Source organism: Nerophis lumbriciformis, linkage group LG26, assembly GCF_033978685.3.
Source record: "Nerophis lumbriciformis linkage group LG26, RoL_Nlum_v2.1, whole genome shotgun sequence".
Taxonomy (NCBI): Eukaryota; Metazoa; Chordata; class Actinopteri; order Syngnathiformes; family Syngnathidae; genus Nerophis; species Nerophis lumbriciformis.
In genome coordinates this window covers 26831806-26852500 of record NC_084573.2, presented here as the reverse complement: position 1 = coordinate 26852500, position 20695 = coordinate 26831806, and the positions used below count along the sequence as shown (strand labels likewise).

At 41.9% G+C, this 20695-nt stretch overlaps 1 protein-coding gene across 3 annotated transcripts in view; it reads left to right on the top strand.

Annotated features, from left to right (window-relative positions):
- dusp10 (dual specificity phosphatase 10) overlaps positions 1-20695 on the top strand; it is a 121436-nt gene that overhangs the window by 77940 nt on the left and 22801 nt on the right. The window contains exons 1-2 of one of the 3 annotated variants that reach the window (XM_061987089.1): positions 3908-4894; positions 13788-14602. In XM_061987089.1, coding sequence (XP_061843073.1) covers positions 13834-14602 — 769 coding nt within the window. In that variant the 5' untranslated portion in view covers positions 3908-4894; positions 13788-13833. Of the gene's footprint in view, positions 1-3907; positions 4895-13787; positions 14603-20695 lie in introns of those variants that run through there. The other 2 variants (XR_009817933.1, XM_061987090.1) reach the window with 2 other exon arrangements.

Here is a 20695-nt window from a genome sequence, read left to right as displayed (position 1 = left end):
AGTGAATAACTCTTCAGACTAACTCTTACAAACTAGAAAAAAATAACATTCATATCGTCCGTGTCAGTAGAAATGTTCACATTTCAGCCTACGAGAATTCCAATTCCAACTATGAAACATTTTTTTGCGGTAAGTTGTGGATGTTTTTAATGTTTTAGCTGCGCATATGCTAACATTAGCATATGTACCATTAAAAAATAGCTACTAAATAAATCAGAAGGTACTAAGTACTTGAGTCGTTTTTGCACTGAATATTCATTAGAGATGTGACATTCGCAAACAAGCCGAGCCTTTTAAACGGCTCTTTAAGTGAACGACGAGAACTGATTCGCAGTTGCGAGCAATTCGCTTGAGAGCCGTGTTTTTATGCAGATGCAGAGCTTCACCAGACTTTTTTTCTTAAATAATTTTTACTTTTAATTGTTTTTATTAATTTATTTTGTATCCACTTTTCTGGTTAATTGTTCTGATAAGTAATAGAGTTCAGGCATACACCCACCAGGTGGGTAAAACTAAAATTTTTAATTCCATCCATCCATCCATCCATCCATCTTCTTCCGCTTATCCGAGGTCGGGTCGCGGGGGCAGCAGCCTAAGCAGGGAAGCCCAGACTTCCCTCTCCCCAGCCACTTCGTCCAGCTCCTCCCGGGGGATCCCGAGGCGTTCCCAGGCCAGCCGGGAGACATAGTCTTCCCAACGTGTCCTGGGTCTTCCTCGTGGCCTCCTACCGGTCGGACATGCCCTAAACACCTCCTTAGGGAGGCGCTCGGGTGGCATCCTGACCAGATGCCCGAACCACCTCATCTGGCTCCTCTCGATGCGGAGGAGCAGCGGCTTTACTTTGAGCTCCCCCCGGATGACAGAGCTTCTCACCCTATCTCTAAGGGAGAGCCCCGCCACCCGGCGGAGGAAACTCATTTCGGCCGCTTGTACCCGTGATCTTGTCCTTTCGGTCATAACCCAAAGCTCATGACCATAGGTGAGGATGGGAACGTAGATCGACCGGTAAATTGAGAGCTTTGCCTTCCGGCTCAGCTCCTTCTTCACCACAACGGATCGATACAGCGTCCGCATTACTGAAGACGCCGCACCGATCCGCCTGTCGATCTCACGATCCACTCTTCCCTCACTCGTGAACAAGACTCCGAGGTACTTGAACTCCTCCACTTGGGGCAAGATCTCCTTCCCAACCCGGAGATGGCACTCCACCCTTTTCCGGGCGAGAACCATGGACTCGGACTTGGAGGTGCTGATTCTCATCCCAGTCGCTTCACACTCAGCTGCGAACCGATCCAGTGAGAGCTGAAGATCCTGGCCAGATGAAGCCATCAGGACCAAATCATCTGCAAAAAGCAGAGACCTAATCCTGCAGCCACCAAACCGGATCCCCTCAACGCCTTGACTGCGCCTAGAAATTCTGTCCATAAAAGTTATGAACAGAATCGGTGACAAAGGGCAGCCTTGGCGGAGTCCAACCCTCACCGGAAACGTGTCTGACTTACTGCCGGCAATGCGAACCAAGCTCTGACACTGATCATACAGGGAGCGGACCGCCACAATCAGACAGTCCGAAACCCCATACTCTCTGAGCACTCCCCACAGGACTTCCCGAGGGACACGGTCGAATGCCTTCTCCAAGTCCACAAAGCACATGTAGACTGGTTGGGCAAACTCCCATGCACCCTCAAGGACCCTGCCGAGAGTATAGAGCTGGTCCACAGTTCCACGACCAGGACGAAAACCACACTGTTCCTCCTGAATCCGAGGTTCAACTATCCGGCGTAGCCTCCTCTCCAGTACACCTGAATAGACCTTACCGGGAAGGCTGAGGAGTGTGATCCCACGATAGTTAGAACACACCCTCCGGTTCCCCTTTTTAAAGAGAGGAACCACCACCCCGGTCTGCCAATCCAGAGGTACTGCCCCCGATGTCCACGCGATGCTGCAGAGTCTTGTCAACCAAGACAGCCCTACAGCATCCAGAGCCTTAAGGAACTCCGGGCGGATCTCATCCACCCCCGGGGCCTTGCCACCGAGGAGCTTTTTAACTACCTCAGCAACCTCAGCCCCAGAAATAGGAGAGCCCACCACAGATTCCTCAGGCACTGCTTCCTCATAGGAAGACGTGTTGGCGGGATTGAGGAGGTCTTCGAAGTATTCCCTCCACCGATCCACAACTTCCGCAGTCGAGGTCAGCAGAACACCATCCGCACCATACACGGTGTTGGTAGTGCACTGCTTCCCCTTCCTGAGGCGGTGGATGGTGGTCCAGAATCGCTTCGAAGCCGTCCGGAAGTCGTTTTCCATGGCTTCCCCGAACTCCTCCCATGTCCGAGTTTTTGCCTCCGCGACCGCTGAAGCCGCACACCGCTTGGCCTGTCGGTACCTGTCCGCTGCCTCAGGAGTCCCATGAGCCAAAAGAACCCGATAGGACTCCTTCTTCAGCTTGACGGCATCCCTCACCGCCGGTGTCCACCAACGGGTTCTAGGATTACCGCCACGACAGGCACCAACTACCTTGCGGCCACAGCTCCAATCAGCCGCCTCGACAATAGAGGTGCGGAACATGGTCCACTCGGACTCAATGTCCAGCACCTCCCTCGTGACATGTTCAAAGTTCTTCCGGAGGTGGGAATTGAAACTCTCTCTGACAGGAGACTCTGCCAGACGTTCCCAGCAAACCCTCACAATGCGTTTGGGCCTGCCAGGTCTGTCCGGCATCCTCCCCCACCATCGCAGCCAACTCACCACCAGGTGGTGATCGGTAGAAAGCTCCGCCCCTCTCTTCACCCGAGTGTCCAAAACATGAGGCCGCAAATCCGATGACACAACTACAAAGTCGATCATAGAACTGCGGCCTAGGGTGTCCTGGTGCCAAGTGCACATATGGACACCCTTATGCTTGAACATGGTGTTCGTTATGGACAATCCGTGACGGGCACAAAAGTCCAATAACAAAACACCACTTGGGTTCAGATCCGGGCGGCCATTCTTCCCAATCACGCCTCTCCAGGTTTCACTGTCGTTGCCAATATGAGCGTTGAAGTCCCCCAGTAGAACGAGGGAATCACCCGGGGGAGCACTCTCAAGTACTCCCTCGAGTGAATCCAAAAAGGGTGGGTACTCTGAGCTGCTGTTTGGCGCGTAAGCGCAAACAACAGTCAGGACCCGTCCCCCCACCCGAAGGCGGAGGGAAGCTACCCTCTCGTCCACCGGGTTGAACTCCAACATGCAGGCTCTGAGCCGGGGGGCAACAAGAATTGCCACCCCAGCCCGTCGCCTCTCACTGCTGGCAACGCCAGAGTGGAAGAGAGTCCAGCCCCTCTCGAGAGAACTGGTTCCAGAGCCCTTGCTGTGCGTCGAGGTGAGTCCGACTATATCCAACCGGAACTTCTCTACCTCGCGCACTAGCTCAGGCTCCTTCCCCCCCAGCGAGGTGACGTTCCACGTCCCAAGAGCTAGCTTCTGTAGCCGAGGATCGGACCGCCAAGTGCCCTGCCTTCGGCTACCGCCCAGCTCACATTGCACCCGACCTCTATGGCCCCTGCTATGGGTGGTGAGCCCATTGGAGGGGGGACCCACGTTGCCTCTTCGGGCTGTGCCCGGCCGGGCCCCATGGGGACAGGCCCGGCCACCAGGCGCTCGCCATCGTGCCCCAACTCCGGGCCTGGCTCCGGAGGGGGGCCCCGGTGACCCGCGTCCGGGCGAGGGAAATCTGAGTCTCGGTTCTTGCATTTCCATAGAAGTCTTCGAGCTGCTCTTTGTCTGATCCCTCACCTAGGACCTGTTTGTCTTGGGAGACCCTACCAGGGGGCATGGAATCCCCCGGACAACATAGCTCCTAGGATCATTGGGACACGCAAACTCCTCTACCACGTTAAGGTGGCAGCTCAGAGAGGAGATTCCATCCATCCATCTATTTTCTACCGCTTGTCCCTTCACATTTTTAATTGTATTTTTATTCATACTTTTTAATTCTACATAAATATTTTATTCTTACACATTTTTTTTTGTACTTTTTCTCTTTTGCAAGAATATTTTTATAGGTGAGGGAACATTTTTAAATATCTCATTGTCAAAGAATGGGAAAATGGTTAATATTAATAATAAAAAACAAAAACAATAATAGTCAATATTTAAGAATAATTCCCACAGTAAAAAATATTTGTCAATTTAATTTATTCAGTTCCACATCTTATAGTTTCCTTGATGAAAAAAAAAAGAACTATTATAACAAGCCTTCATAGAGCCATAAATCCCATCTCTAATATTAATTAATTGATGTTTTATACCGCTTATCCTCATTAGGGTCACGGCAGTTGAAAGCTGGAGCCTATCCCACACGCGACGCAAATTAATGACCCAAATCAGCGCGCGAATGCACCGCGTCTTCCTTTTTCCCAACCGACGAAGCGGCACGTGAACGCCCCGCGTCTTTCATCGCGTAGTTTCTGCTGACGTGGCTTCTGATTGGCTGCTTGTGACATCATCGCACTTGCGGCTGAAGGCAGTTTGAAGCCGCGGTTTTGAAGCGACACTCCCATCCTCCTCCCCTCCCTGGCTCCGAACCAGACGTCCCGGCTTAAATCCCTCCCACGGCGGGGCGGGACGTCACTGTACCAAAAAAAAAAAAAAAAAAAAATCCTGTTTAATATTAATGAAGTCGCGAATTGGCTCCGACTCGCGTCAGTCCCGCTGTGCGACTTCTATAAGCTGGCTCACTTCCTTCAACATTATTATTCCTGGGCAACGCTGGTTGGCACAAAAAAAAAAAAAAAAAAAAAGTATCCCAAAAATGTTGCCGATCCTCCGTACGTGCACCGAGTGAATGGAGGCACCCTCGTCGCCGGGAGGAGATCCTGCATTACCGGGCCAAAGACAGCAACACACACCGGTAAGCAGACATTTCAAGCAAGTTTGGCAATTAGAAGTTTGCTGCAACGAACGCGCTGTTTACTTCCACGCACCCATTCACGTGCAACTATTAAGCAATTCAGTTTGTTTTATTTATTTATTTTTTTTCATTCCGAATGCCACGTTTTATTCAAAGCACGTCCTTATGCCGGTTTCCCCCCCCCCCCTTCAATTCTGTGATTATGCGTGCAGGAGGAGGATGACCAAGGCAGGGTTACAGTGTGCATGCATGCATGCATGGCTGGAGTCCTTACATAACAAGCGCTTACATTAGAAGGAACTGCATGTCGTCCATCTTTATGACTATCTCCACTTGTGGGGGAGATAAACTGCAGTGATGCAGTATTTTTTATTTATTTTTTTTATTCCCACATGAAAACAACATTACAGTAGCAGGAGGCTGATCATTAGCCTGAAGTGACTCAGTGTTGATTAATAAGGTGATTAGTGTGGGTGTTGCTAATGTTTGACTTCAGCAGATGTTAGTAATGGTGATCAAACACACTCTTTTCATCCCACTCTGATTCTTTTAACAATATCAATTCAAGGCTGTCAAAAATAATCATTATTATTCGTCACATGGCTATATGAATGACTCAAATTTCCTCAAACATTTTGGACAGTTTGCCCAAGACCATTGAGCAGCAAATTCTGGGCCCCCATACACAAGACTCCTAATATCGCTTATAAACAGACTTGGTATGTTTATAAACGCTAAAACAATGTAGTATTGGTTTAAATCAGCTTTTAAAAACACATGCAAAAACCTTAATTATTGTATCGACTTTTTAAAGATGGGATCAACATGTCTGGATCAGTGTTTCTTAACATCGGTTTCTCAGGTATCGAAATAATATTGGCATCGGGACAACACTAGTATGTTTATAAACACTAAAACAACTTAGTATTGGTTTTAATCAGCTTTTAAAAACACATGCGAAAACCTTAATTATGGTATCGACTTTTTAAAGATGGATCAACATGTCTATAACATATCTGGATCAGTGTTTTTTAACCATAGGGACGGCAAAACACCGGCACTCAGTTGTAATACACTTTTCCACCACTTGTGGCAGCAATGGCAACATCAAACACACAGAAGAAGACTGGAGCTAAAGTCCTAGAGAAGTTTCATCAGCGCAAAAATGATGACTAAAGTAGTGAACCTGTGTTTTCATTTGCACTTTAATTTAATGTATTGTTGATTTAGTTTTTTATTTTAGCACTACATAATAGCATGTACATTTATTTTTCATCAGATATTTACCAGTCTCTTTTAGGGTTGTATGGTATACCGGTGTTAGTATAGTACCGCGATACTAATGAAACATATTCGGTACTATACCGTCTCGACCATGTTTATAAACTTTTTTTTGTGGTCCCCTTTATTTAGAAAAGTACCAAAAAGTGTCGAAGTAATTTTGGTATCGGGACAACACTAGTATGTTTATAAACATATGTTTAATGTACCGTAAGATTTTTTGTTAGAATAAAGCCAATAATGCAATTTTTTGTGCTCCCCTTTATTTAGAAAAGTACCGAAAAGTATCGAAATAATTTTGGTATCAGTACCAAAATATTGGTATCGGGACAACTCTAGTATGTTTATAAACACTAAAACAACTTAGTTTTGGTTTAAATCAGCTTTTAAAAACACATGCGAAAACCTTAATTATAGTATCGACTTTTTAAAGATGGGATCAACATGTCTCTAACATATCTGGATCAGTGTTTCTTAACCATAGGGACGGCAAAAACATCGGCACTCAGTTGTAATACACTTTTCCACCACTTGTGGCAGCAATGACAATATCAAACACACAGAAGAAGACTGGAGCTAAAGTCCTGGAGAAGTTTAATCAGCGCAAAAATTATGACTAAAGTAGTGAATCTGTGTTTTCATTTGCACTTTAATTTTATGTATTGTAGATTTAGTTGTTTATTATAGCACTACATAATTGCATGTACATTTATTTTTCATCAGATATTTAAGAGTCTCTTTTAGAGTTGTACGGTATACCGGTGTTAGTATAGTACCGCGATACTAATGAAACACATTCGGTACTATACCGTCTCGACCATGTTTATAAAGTCAGGAAATATGTCCCTGGACACATGAGGACTTTGAATATGACCAATGTATGATCCTGTAACTACTTGGTATCGGATTGATACCCAGATTTGTGGTATCATCCAAAACTAATGTGAAGTATCAAACAACAGAAGAAAAAGTAATTACCGGTATTACATTTTAACAGAAGTGTAGATAGAACATGTTAAAAGAGAAAGTAAGCAGATATTAACAGTAAATGAACAAGTAGATTAATTCATTAATTTTCTACCACTTGTCCTTAATAATTTTGACAAAATAATAGAATGATAAATGACACAATATGTTACTGCATACGTCAGCAGCTAAATTAGGAGCCTTTGTTTGCTTACTTACTAATAAAAGACAAGTTGTCTAGTATGTTCACTATTTTATTTAAGGACAAACTTGCAATAAGAAACATATGTTTAATGTACCCTAAGATTTTTTGTTAATATAAAGCCAATAATGCAATTTTTTGTGGTCCCCTTTATTTCGAAAAGTACCGAAAAGTATAGAAATAATTTTGGTACCGTTAGCGGTACCAAAATATTGGTATCGGGACAACACTAGTATGTTTATAAACACTAAAACAATTTAGTATTGGTTTAAAACAGCTTTTAAAAACACATGCAAAAACCTTAATTATGGTTTTGACTTTTTAAAGATGGGATCAACATGTCTATAACGTATCTGGATCAGTGTTTCTTAACCATAGGGCCACCAAAGACATCGGTTTCTCAGGCACTCAGTTGTAATACACTTTTCCACCACTTGTGGCAGCAATGACAACATCAAACACACAGAAGAAGACTGGAGCTAAAGTCCTAGAGAAGTTTCATCAGCGCAAAAATTATGACTAAAGTAGTGAATCTGTGTTTTCATTTGCACTTTAATTTCATGTATTGTAGATTTAGTTGTTTATTTTAGCACTACATAATTGCATGTACATTTATTTTTTATCAGATATTTAAGAGTCTCTTCTAGGGTTGTACGGTATACCAGTATTAGTATAGTACCGCGATACTAATGAAACATATTCGGTACTATACCGTCTCGACCATGTTTATCAACTCAGGATATATGTCCCTGGACACATGAGGACTTTGAATATGACCAATGTATGATCCTGTAACTACTTGGTATCGGATTGATACCCAAATTTGTGGTATCATCCAAAACTAATGTAAAGTATCAAACAACAAAAGAAAAAGTGATTATTACATTTTAACAGAAGTGTAGATAGAACATGTTAAAAGAGAAAGTAAGCAGATATCAGTAAATGAACAAGTAGATTAATAATTCATTTTCTACCACTTGTCCTTAATAATGTTGACAAAATAATAGAATGATAAATGACACAATATGTTACTGCATACGTCAGCAGCTAAATTAGGAGCCTTTGTTTGCTTACTTACTACCAAAAAACAAGTTGTCTTGTATGTTCACTATTTTATTTAAGGACAAACTTGCAGTAATAAACATTTGTTTAATGTACCCTAAGATTTTTTTGTTAAAATAAAGCCAATAATGCAATTTTTTGTGGTCCCCTTTATTTAGAAAAGTGCCCAAAAGTATCAAAAATAATTTTGGTACCGGTACAACACTAGTATGTTTATAAACACTAAAACAACTTGGTATTGGTTTAAATCAGCTTTTAAAAACACATGCAAAAACCTTAATTATGGTATCGACTTTTTAAAGATGGGATCAATATGTCTATAACCTATCTGGATCAGTGTTTCTTAACCAAAACCAAAACATCGGTTTCTCAGGCACTAAGTTGTAATACACCACCACCTGTGGCAGCAATGACAATATCAAACACACAGAAGAAGACTGGACCTAAAGTTCAAGAGAAGTTTCATAAGCGCAAAAATTATGACTAAAGTAGTGAATCTGTGTTTTCATTTGCACTTTAATTTCATGTATTGTTGATTACGTTTTTTATTTTAGCACTACATAATTGCATGTACATTTATTTTTCATCAGATATTTAAGAGTCTCTTCTTATGCAGTATATTTGATTAGTTCTTATTTTTGTAATCTGCCTGACCTAAGCCTAAGGTTTATGTGTTTAAGAAATAATCTTTGTGGTTAACACATGCCTTAATATCATTCGACAAGGTTGCAAACTGTAAGTAGGTTAAATAAATTTATTGAATATGATTCAAATCAAAAGTGAGATGACTAATTCAGTGTTCATATTGGAGTGGGCCCCTGGACACCTCTGTACTAACAAAGTTGAGCCCCAATGTAGAAAAGGTAAGAACCCTTAAACTAGATCAAACTCCTTAAATTATTTTTGGAAAAAGGGAATAATAATATGAATCTAAATAATCATACAACCTGTCGTTATTCACGTAATTTTGATTATAAGTCTATCATGTTTTCTTTGTAAAGTAGAGATTAGCTGATACATCAGTGGATAATACCAATCATAATAATACACCAATGTTATTATGGTTATATTATTATCATCTGGGAGTCAAGTCTCCCCCTGCCTTTAAGAACAAGTGACGCCTCTGTAACTTGGGTTCTTGAATGCGCCACAGTTATGCGCGTGCACATGTTACTTTTGGCCGAAGTTTGTATCACACAAAGCTATTGCGTGTCTTACGTACGGGCGTAGTTTATATAATTGGCTAACAACACCCAAAGCTAATGCGTGTGGGCGTGTTAGGGATGGGCGTTGTTTATATCATTAGCTAACAACACAAAGCTAATGTGCGTGTTACGTATGGGTGTAGTTCATACCATTAGCTAACCAAAAACAAAGATAATGTGCGTGTTACTGACGGGCATAGTTTATATCATTAGCTAACCACACACAAAGTTTATTTGACGGGTTTTTAACCTTTTTTACATTCGGACCCAACTTTTTCACTACGGAGGGGCCCGGGGCCCACTCAAATATTAGCACTAAATTAGTAATCTTACTCTTCATTTCCGATCGTATTGAATAATTGTATATAACCAACTGTACTTACAGTTTAACAGGATAAACCTTGTCAAATGATATGAAAGCGTGTGTTAATCACAAAGATTATTATCAAGGCTTAGGTCAGGCTGATTGTGTCATGTCTGTGTAATCATGTTTTGTTTTAAGTCATGTTTTGTTTAGTTATTGGAATCTTTAGTTTCTGGCTTTTCACTCCCTTGTCTTGTTTCCGTGATTACACATTAGTTTCACCTGTTCCACGTTTGGACTCATTGTGCACTCTTGTTTGTCACCATAGCAACCCATTAGTTTTCACCTGTCACGTCACGCACCTGTTTCACGTTTTGAGTCACGCACCTGTTTTCGTTAATCAAGTCTGTAGTATTTAAGTTCAGTGTTTTTAGTTTGTCTTTCTGGTGACATCCCCGTATTCATACCCCTGTCACACTCTGTCTACCTCTGCGCACTTCATGCCATGTCCAAGTAAGTTTTTTTCTATTAATGCCACAGTTAGTGTTTTTGTTTAATTGTTCACAGTTTTTTGCCCCCGTGCAAGTCTTTTGTTTCGTTAGTCAAGTTTGTACATCCGCCTTGAGCGCGCTTTTTGTTCCTTTGAGTGTTATAAATAAATATGTATTCCCCTTCACGCCACGTATGGTCCAAATCTTTTGCACCTCGGGAGAACAAACCAAGCCAAAGTCCTAGTCATGACAGATTGCAAAAATAAATACTAATCAAATATACTGCAAAACAAGCAACTGATAAAAAAAAATGATGAAAAATAAATTGACATAATTACACAGCGCTAAAATAAATTCTTACTAAATTAATAATATATAATAATATACACCACTTTTACACCACTTGTATTACAACTGCTGCTGCCCATACAGACTACAGCTGGGAAATAGATATTTTTTAAGGCCTGACCCTATGGTTAAGAAACAATGGTTTATATCATTAGCTAACAATACACATAGCTAATGTTTGTGCGCGTGTTACTTATAAGCGTATTTTATATCATTGGCTAACACACAAAGCTAATGTCTGCGCTGGTGTTACTTATTAGCGTAGTTTATGTCATTAACTAACAACACACAAAGCTAATGTTTGTGCACGTGTTGCTTATGAGCGTAGTTTGTATCATTAGGTAACAACACACAAAACTAATGTCTGTGCGTGTGTTACCTATAAGCATAGTTTATATCATTAGCCAACAACACACAAAGCTAATGTCTGTGCTCGTGTTACTTATGAGCGTAGTTGATATCATTGGCTAACAACACACAAAGCTAATGTTTGTATGTTTGTGCTGGTGTTACTTATGAGTGTAGTTTATGTCATTAGCCAATAACACACAGAGCTAATGTTTGTGCACGTGTTACTTATGAGCGTAGTTTGTATCATTAGCTAACAACACACAAAGCTAATGTCTGTGCTCGTGTTACTTATGAGCGTAGTTTATATCATTGGCTAACAACACACAAAGCTAATGTTTGTATGTTTGTGCTGGTGTTACTTATGAGCGTAGTTTATGTCATTAGCCAATAACACACAGAGCTAATGTTTGTGCACGTGTTACTTATGAGCGTAGTTTGTATCATTAGCTAATAAACACACAAAACGAATGTCTGTGCGTGTGTTACTTATGAACATAGTTTATATCATTAGCCAACAACACACAAAGCTAATGTCTATGCGCGTGTTACTTATAAGCGTAGTTGATATCATTGGCTAACAACACACAAAGCTAATGTTTGTGCTGGTGTTACTTATGAGCGTAGTTTAAGTCATTAGCCAATAACACACAGAGCGAATGTTTGTGCACGTGTTACTTATGAGCGTAGTTTGTATCATTAGCTAATAAACACACAAAACTAATGTCTGTGCTGGTGTTACTTATGAGTGTAGTTTATATCATTAGCCAACAACACACAAAGCTAATGTCTGTGCTTGTGTTACTTATGAGCATAGTTTATATCATTAGTAGAGATGTCCGATAATGGCTTTTTTGCCGATATCCGATATTCCGATATTGTCCAACTCTTAATTACCGATTCCGATATCAACCGATACCGATATATACAGTCGTGGAATTAACACATTATTATGCCTAATTTTGTTGTGATGCCCCGCTGGATGCATTAAACAATGTAACAAGGTTTTCCAAAATCAATCAACTCAAGTTCTGGAAAAAAGTGCCAACATGGCACTGCCATATTTATTATTGAAGTCACAAAGTGCATTATTTTTTTTTAACATGCCTCAAAACAGCAGCTTGGAATTTAGGACATACTGGTTGGCGGGGTTGAGGTGGGGTGTTAGGGGGCAGCAGGGGGTGTATATTGTAGCGTCCCGGAAGAGTTAGTGCTGCAAGGGGTTCTGGGTATTTGTTCTGTTGTGCTTATGTTGTGTTACGGTGCGGATGTTCTCCCGAAATGTGTTTGTCATTCTTGTTTGATGTGGGTTCACAGTGTGGCGCATATTTGTAACAGTGTTAAAGTTGTTTATACAGCCACCCTCAGTGTGACCTGTATGGCTGTTGACCAAGTATGCGTGGCATTCACTTGTGTGTGAAAAGCCGTAGATATTATGTGATTGGGCCGGCACGCAAAGGCCGTGCCTTTAAGGTTAATTGGCGCTCTGTACCTACGTCCATGTACACAGCGGTGTTTTAAAAAGTCATACATTTTACTTTTTGAAACCGATACCGATAATTTTGAAACCGATACCGATATTTTCCGATATTACATTTTAAAGCATTTATCGGCCGATAATATCGGCAGTCCGATATTATTGGACATCTCTAATCATTAGCTAACACACAAAACTAATGTCTGTGCGCAGTTACCTATGAGCGTAGTTTATATCATTATCCAACAACACACAAAGCAAATGCGCGTGTTACTTATTAGTGAAGTTATATCATTAGCTTACAACACACAAAGCTAATGTCTGCGCTGGTGTTACTAATGAGCGTAGTATATGTCATTAGCCAACAACGCACAAAGCTAATGTAAGGGCTCGTGTTACTTATGAGCGTAGTTTAGATCATTAGCAAACAACATACAAAGTTAATGCGTGTGTTACTTATTAGTCAAGTTATATCATTAGCTTACAACACACAAAGCTAATGTCTGTGCGCGTGTTACTTATGAGCGTAGTTTAGATCATTAGCACACAACATACAAAGCTAATGTCTGTGCGTGTGTTACCTATGAGCATAGTTTATGTCATTAGCCAACAAAACACAAAGCTAATGTCTGTGCACGTGCATGTTACATATGAGCGTAGTTTATATCATTAGCCAACAACACACAAAGCCAATGTCTGTGCGCGTGTTACTTATGAGCGTAGTTTGTATCATTAGCTAACAACACACAAAGCTAATGTCTGCTCATGTTACTTATGAGCGTAGTTTAGATCATTAGCTAACAACACACAAAGCAAATGCGTGTGTTACTTATTAGTCAAGTTATATCATTAGCTTACAACACACAAAGCTAATGTCTGTGCGCGTGTTACTTATGAGCGTAGTTTAGATCATTAGCAAACAACATACAAAGCTAATGTCTGTGCGTGTGTTACCTATGAGCATAGTTTGTCATTAGCCAACAACACACAAAGCTAATGTCTGTGCTCGTGTTACTTATGAGCGTAGTTTATATAATTAGCAAAGAACACACAAAGCTAATGCGCGTGTGTTACTTATTAGCGAAGTTATATCATTAGCTAACAACACACGCAGCTAATGTTTGTGTGTGCAACACTGCAACCCTTTGATTAACCAAATTACAAATGTTGGACAACAACGTATAAAAACATTTGTCTCTCCGGTTTCAGAGCGGCGTGTTGAGTTCTCCGTAAACGTCCAGCCCTCGGCCTCCCCATGCCTCCATCTCCTCTCGACGACAGAATTGTGGTGGCGCTGCCAAGGCCGATCCGACCTCAGGAACTCCAACTGCGACTGGACACCAGCTACCTGGACTCCATCGCCTCCACCAGCAGCGACGAGACGGTCATTAGCACCACGGTGGTGAAGATCCGGGCGACGGCTAATCTTGTGACGTATATGCCCTCATCCAAGGGCTCCACGCGCTCCTTGTCGTGCGGATGCAGCAGTGCCAGCTGCTGCTCGGTCACCACCTACGAGAAGGACAGCCCGAACCTGAACCACGGTCAGGTGAGCGCCAGCAGCCCCAACCTCAGCTATGCCGGACCCCCCATGCTCAGCAACCACGAAGCATTAAGCGCCACCAGCTTCGCCCCGGGCGCCGCCTCCTCCCTGAGACTCATCCACCCCAATGAGCTGGCCAAGCGGATGACCTGCTGCCCCATGGGCCACCCCGTCGGGCCCGTGCCGGTCATCATCGACTGCCGCGCCTTCACGGAGTACAACAAGAGCCACATCCGGGGGGCGGCGCACATCAACTGCTCCGACAAGATCAGCCGGCGGCGGCTGCAGCAGGGAAAGATCACCGTCTTGGACCTCATCTCCTGCCGGGAGGGCAAGGACTCGCTTAAGGGCATCTTCTCCAAAGATATCGTGGTCTACGACGAGAGCACCGCGGATCCCAACCGGCTGGGGCCCTCGCAGCCCCTTCACGTGGTCCTGGAGTCGCTGAGGAGGGAGGGCAAGGACCCCGTCATTCTCAAAGGTGAGGGCGTTTACGTCATAGGCAGCACAAGAGGGCTGTGAAAATGCACTAAATCACGGCAGCTGTTCCAGGAGCAAGGAGCGCGTTAGCATCGGTAGGCGCTTTTAGTGGCACCCCGTATAAGGCCGTTAGGGCAGGGGCGCCCAGCATCCGCAGTTAACTTTTTAAAGGCCCGCCGCACATTCTAAAAATACTAATAAAAACATCAAAAAGGGGAATAAAAGAGCAAACAGGTGAATGGTAACGAGAAAAAGTTGCAATGACAACTGTAATAAATAGGGATGATGTTTGATAAGAAATGATCGAGTTCGAGCCTATTATCTAATCCTCTTATCGAACCGATTCTCTTATCGAGTCCAGATAGGTGGTTATATATGAAAAAAAACACACAATATTTGGTTTAACAAAAGCTCACTTTTATTATATAAGAAAAAAATGATATCTAATAAATAAATAAATAAATATTGACTGTTACCCCCCCTAAAAAAATTAAAAAAAAAAAAAAAATAGACTGTTGTTACCCAAAGTATATTAAGTGGGATTTTTCAGAAAAACAAATGTATACAGTAACACAAAAACAACCTGTCTCTGTGATCACTATAGGTGTATCAATAATAATATAGTGTGGGCACAAAACTGAAAATAATACAGCTCTCCAAAAAGTGCAATTCTGCTGCTATTTGACATAACTGTTTGTTATGATGCTTTGGCATTTTTGCACTTTATTTCTTTATTGAAAGAAAATTCTATGAAGAGAAAAGTTGTTTGCAAATGTGGTTACAATGCTAAAAAATGAAAAGTTAAAGCTAAAAAAAGAAATACACTTTATTGAGTTAACATTATTTCTTTATAGGGGGAAAGATGTTATGAGCTAGGGAATACAACAACTACACTACCCAGCATGCAACGGGAGTGACGAGCATGCGTGCAAAAGTGTTGTTGCATGTCACCAGCCGGCAGCTAAGAATGAGGTTATGAGCACGCTGGGAAAGTAAACGTCAAGAACTAAGCCAACACGCCTCGTCTGCATTATTTATAATTAGACAGACAACACATATACAGTGTGATTTTGTTTTGTTTACAAGCAAAGTAAAACAAAAGTTAAAAAAGGGAGATCATGTCATATATGTTGTGTATATATGTATGTGCTGCGCTTGCTTTAAGAACGTTGCGACAGCTGCCGTAAAGGAAGTGCGTTGCTAGCCTGGTTGCTATGTTTCCGGTTGGTTGTAAAAGTGTTCGTCATGTGTTTGTACCCTGCTCAAATCTCTCAGTAAAGTTATTCATTGGATTATACCTTTTGTTTTGAACTTTATTACACTTTGGAGCGCTTTTTCCGGTCCATTGTTTTTCCTGCTTTCCCTATCTGCGCATAATGACTGAGCTACGTGACGTCATTTCTTGTGATGTCACACAAAGCATTTCTGGTCGGGACGGGATTCGTTCCGAGGGATTCGAATAAAGAACCAACTCTTTTTCTTTACTATAGTGGTCTCGATAACGGGTACCGGTTCTCAAAAAGGGATTCGAGTCCGACGACTCGGTTCTTTTCTTTTCGAACAACCGGGAAAATCGGTTTAGAGTATCATCCCTAGTAATAAATAGGGGTGCACAAAAAATGTATCCACATCCCCATTCTAAATCTATTCATCCATCCATCCATTTTCTACCGCTTGTCCCTTTTGGGGTCGCGGGGGGGCGCTGGAGCCTATCTCAGCTGCATTAGGGCGGAAGGCGGGGTACACCCTGGACAAGTCGCCACCTCATTGCAGGGCCAACACAGATAGACAGACAACATTCATTCATTACCTCCCTGTTTGGCACTCAGCATCAAGGGTTGGAATTGGGGGTTAAATAACCAAAAATGATTCCCGGGCGCGGCCACCGCTGCTGCTCACTGCTCCCCTCACCTCCCAGGGGGCTGATCAAGGGTGATGGGTCAAATGCAGAGAATAATTTGGCCAGACCTAGTGTGTGTGTGACAATCATTGGTACTTTAACTTTTAATACATTATTCAAGTCAATTCTAAATTGTGTGTACATTCCAATATGATACCAGGAGGCATTTATTTGAGGTGCAGCCGGTTTTGGGAGAAAATAAAAAAAAACAATATGATCTGATCGCTGATTGCATTAACCCACTGATACGTTTGTCAGTTCAATATGTCAAGATTATGTAACTTCAACAACAAACCGCAGACCAGAGGTGTTCTTCCAATCCTGATGCTTGTGCAATCCTAATAATTCTCAAAAATCCCAAAAACACACACACATATATATATATATATATATATATATATATATATATATATATATATATATATATATATATATATATACATATATATATATATGTATATATATATATACATATATATATATTCAAGGGGAACTTCACTTTTTTTGGAACTTTGCCTATCGTTAACAACAGTGGTCACCAACCTTTTTGAGCCCAAGATCCCTAGTCTCAGCCAAAAACCAAAGCAAGATCTACCCCTACGTCAACTATATATTTATATATGGACATTAGTGTTGTCCCGATACCAATATTTTGGTACCAAAATGCATTGATACTTTTTGGTACTTTGATACTTTTCTAAATAAAGGGGACCACAAAAAATGGCATTATTGGCTTTATTTCAACAAAAAATCTTAGGGTACATTAAACATATGTTTATTGTTGCAATTTTGTCCTTAAATAAAATAGTGAACATACGAGACAACTTGTCTTTTAGTAGTAAGTAAGCAAACATCCATCCATCCATCCGTCCATTTTCTATCGCTTGTCCCTTTGGGGTCGCGGGGGGTGCTGGAGTCTATCTCAGCTGCATCCGGGGGGTAGGCGGGGTACACCCTGGACAAGTCGAAGGCTCCTAATTTAGCTGCTGACGTATGCAGTAACATATTGTGTCATTTATCATTCTATTATTTTGTCAACATTAATCGACTTGTTTATTTACTGTTAATATCTGCTTACTTTCTCTTTTAACATGTTCTATCTACACTTTTGTTGAAATGTAATAATCACTTATTCTTCTGTTGTTTGATACTTTACATTAGTTTTGGGTGATACCACAAATTTGGGTATCAATCCGATACCAAGTCGTTACAGGATCATACATTGGTCATATTCAAAGTCCTTAAAGCACCTCTTCCTGAGGGCGTTTCAGTGTTATCGCTTTACCTTTATCGTTAGTTTGTAAGCCAAAATGTGTCCTTTCTCCAATTTCTGTCTACACACTATGTCTGCTTGTAAGTACTCCGTGATTGTGTGTTGCCGAACATGCTCGTCTGCTCGTAAACCAGCAATGTCACGACGTTACGACGACGGGGGGGGCGGGGAACCGGTACTTTTTAGAGGCGGTATAGTACTGAAAATGATTAATTAGTATCGCGGTACTATACTAATACCGGAAAACCGTACAACCCTGATATATATATCAGGGTATATATATATATTATATATATTATGTATATATTAAAAACATTTGTTTTGTAATGACAAAGCTTTGTGGTTTTATTATTGGCTGATGTCAACATTTATTTTTTTCCCCTCATTCTGCTTCTTGCCGTTTTCCCAATTTTTGCTGGTGTTTTTTGTCATGTGCCAAGGGCCAATGACAAACGAGCCACGGGCCACAGACGGCCCCTGTGCAGCACTTTGGGCACCCCTGCTGTAGAAGCTAACTGTTTATGGCCACTATAGTCTCAGGGCTGTAGTGTATTTATTCATCCTATGGTCACATATGGGAGGCGAGTCTGCTTACGTCAGCACCGGAAGTAGTAAAATCAGCTGTTCCCCTTGCGAGTTTTACCTGTGTGATAAAGAGGGGACAAACAGGGAAGTCCTTCTCATGCCGCCTTGTCTTAGCATATATTACTGCCTTTGCACACGTCAGTGTTTACTTAGTATATAAATCAACACAAAATCCGTACATTGGAGCAATGTTCACGGACTCTAGTATTTGGCTTGTTAGCTTCCTGTTGCAGGCGAGCGATGATAATGATGATGATGACAGTCTGCGTGACCATATTTGCCAACGCTCCCGATTTCCCGAAAGACTCCCGAATTTCAGTGCCCCTCCCGAAAATCTCCCGGGGCAACCATTTTCCCGAATTTCTCCCGATTTCCACCCGGACAATAATATTGGGGGCGTGCCTTAATAATATATGCGGCTTTTACACTCACGTAAGTGAATGCAACGCATACTTGATCTACAGCCATACAAGTCACACTGAGGGTTGCCGTATAAACAACTTTAACACTGTTACCAATATGCGCCACACTGTGAACCCACACCAAACAAGAATGACAAACACATTTCAGGAGAACATCCGCAACGTAACACAACATAAACACAGCAGAACAAATACCCAGAACCCCTTACATCACTAACTCTTCCGGGATGCTACAATATACACCCCCGCTACCACCAAACCCCGCCCCCCATCTCCTGAATTCGGAGGTCTCAAGGTTGGCAAGTATGTGCGTGACCGACAGACGGGCCACTCGCCTTTACGGAACCTTACAGTTTGTGGACGACGTGGCAGAACGTCCACCAGAACACCGCGTTGCTGGAGAGAGGAAGCCGGTTGATTGCTACCCAGAACGTGTGGGCGCCTTTCTAATGATGCGTCCCCAAAACGCAAGTCTTCGCATGCAGGAAGAGATGTTTGATGTCGGATGCTAGAAAATGTCCGATGCGTTGCAACAGTCAGCCTTAATACATTGTTTGTGAGACGAGCGGGTGAAGTGTGCCACCATGCTCAGGGGGTGTGGCTGCGGTGTCGAGAGCGTCTGGATGTGAGGCTGAAGAGAAAGAGGCGAGGAGGCTAAAATGCGTTTTTTTAAACGGGTCTTTTGGTCATTCTCCGTATGGAGGTGTTACTGATGTTATCAATGCATCATTTTTTTTCTAATATTTTCGCGATCGACCGGTAGGGACCCAAAGAGCGACTGGCGACCCCTGTTTTGCAATCATTATGAGAGAAAAGAAGACGGATATATTTTAAAATTTTTTATTCTAACTAAATAAAAGTCCGCTTCCAATGGGAGTCTAACGGGAGGTTCTCTATTCCGCCCATAAAGCCCTCTAAATCATCCAGAAAGCACCAATAATATTCCATTTACATTTTGTGTCCTGAATATTAACCAAGTGTTAGCGATATTGTTATTATAAGGGCTAACGCAGACAAACTATTTATGGCAACGCCGTGATCCCAGAGAGCTGACTAGCTTATGCTGCTAATTGACATCATCAGCTGGGGAATCTGAAAGTTTATTTTAGATCATAAATCATGCCTTTTCATCTTGCTAGTAAAAGGATGGGGACATAATCCAACAAGTTGGTCAACTTTGGCATCCAATTTAGACCCAGAAACGGCAAAAAAGACATGAAAAGTCGCTTCTTTTGAACTCTCTTTTTTCTCCGCAAGGATTGTGATTAATTCTTCATCCAAACAGGAATATATCAACAACCTATCAGTCGGTATCCCAGTGACAGCAGACCTTATACAGTGATTATTTTGTTATGTTTGTTGGCTCTCATGAAGTCCGCAGTGAGTAGTAATCAGTTATGTCATCGAAGGAAAAAGCAAACTTTGTGGTGCGTTTCATATATTAATGTTTGCCTAAAATGAGCAAAATACGTAAATATGACATATTATTATTATGTGCCTGTTACCACATTACATATTTACTTACAGCATGTACAAAACCCAAAACCAGTTAGTTGGCACATAGTGTAATTCGTAAATAAAAACAGAATACAATGATTTGCACATTCTTTTCAACCTATATTCAATTAATTAGACTGCAAAGACCAGATATTTCATGTTCGAACTGGAAAACGTTATTTTTTGCAAATATCAGCTCATTTGGAATTTGATGGCTGCAACATGTTTCAAAAAAGCTGGCACAAGTGGCAAAAAAAGAGTGAGAAAGTTGAGGAATGCTCATCAAACACTTATTTGGAACATCTCACAGGTGAACAGGCTAATTGGGAACAGGTGGGTGCCTTGATTGGGTATAAAATCAGCTTCTGTGAAATGCTCAGTCATTCACAAACAAGGATGGGGCGAGGGTCACCACTT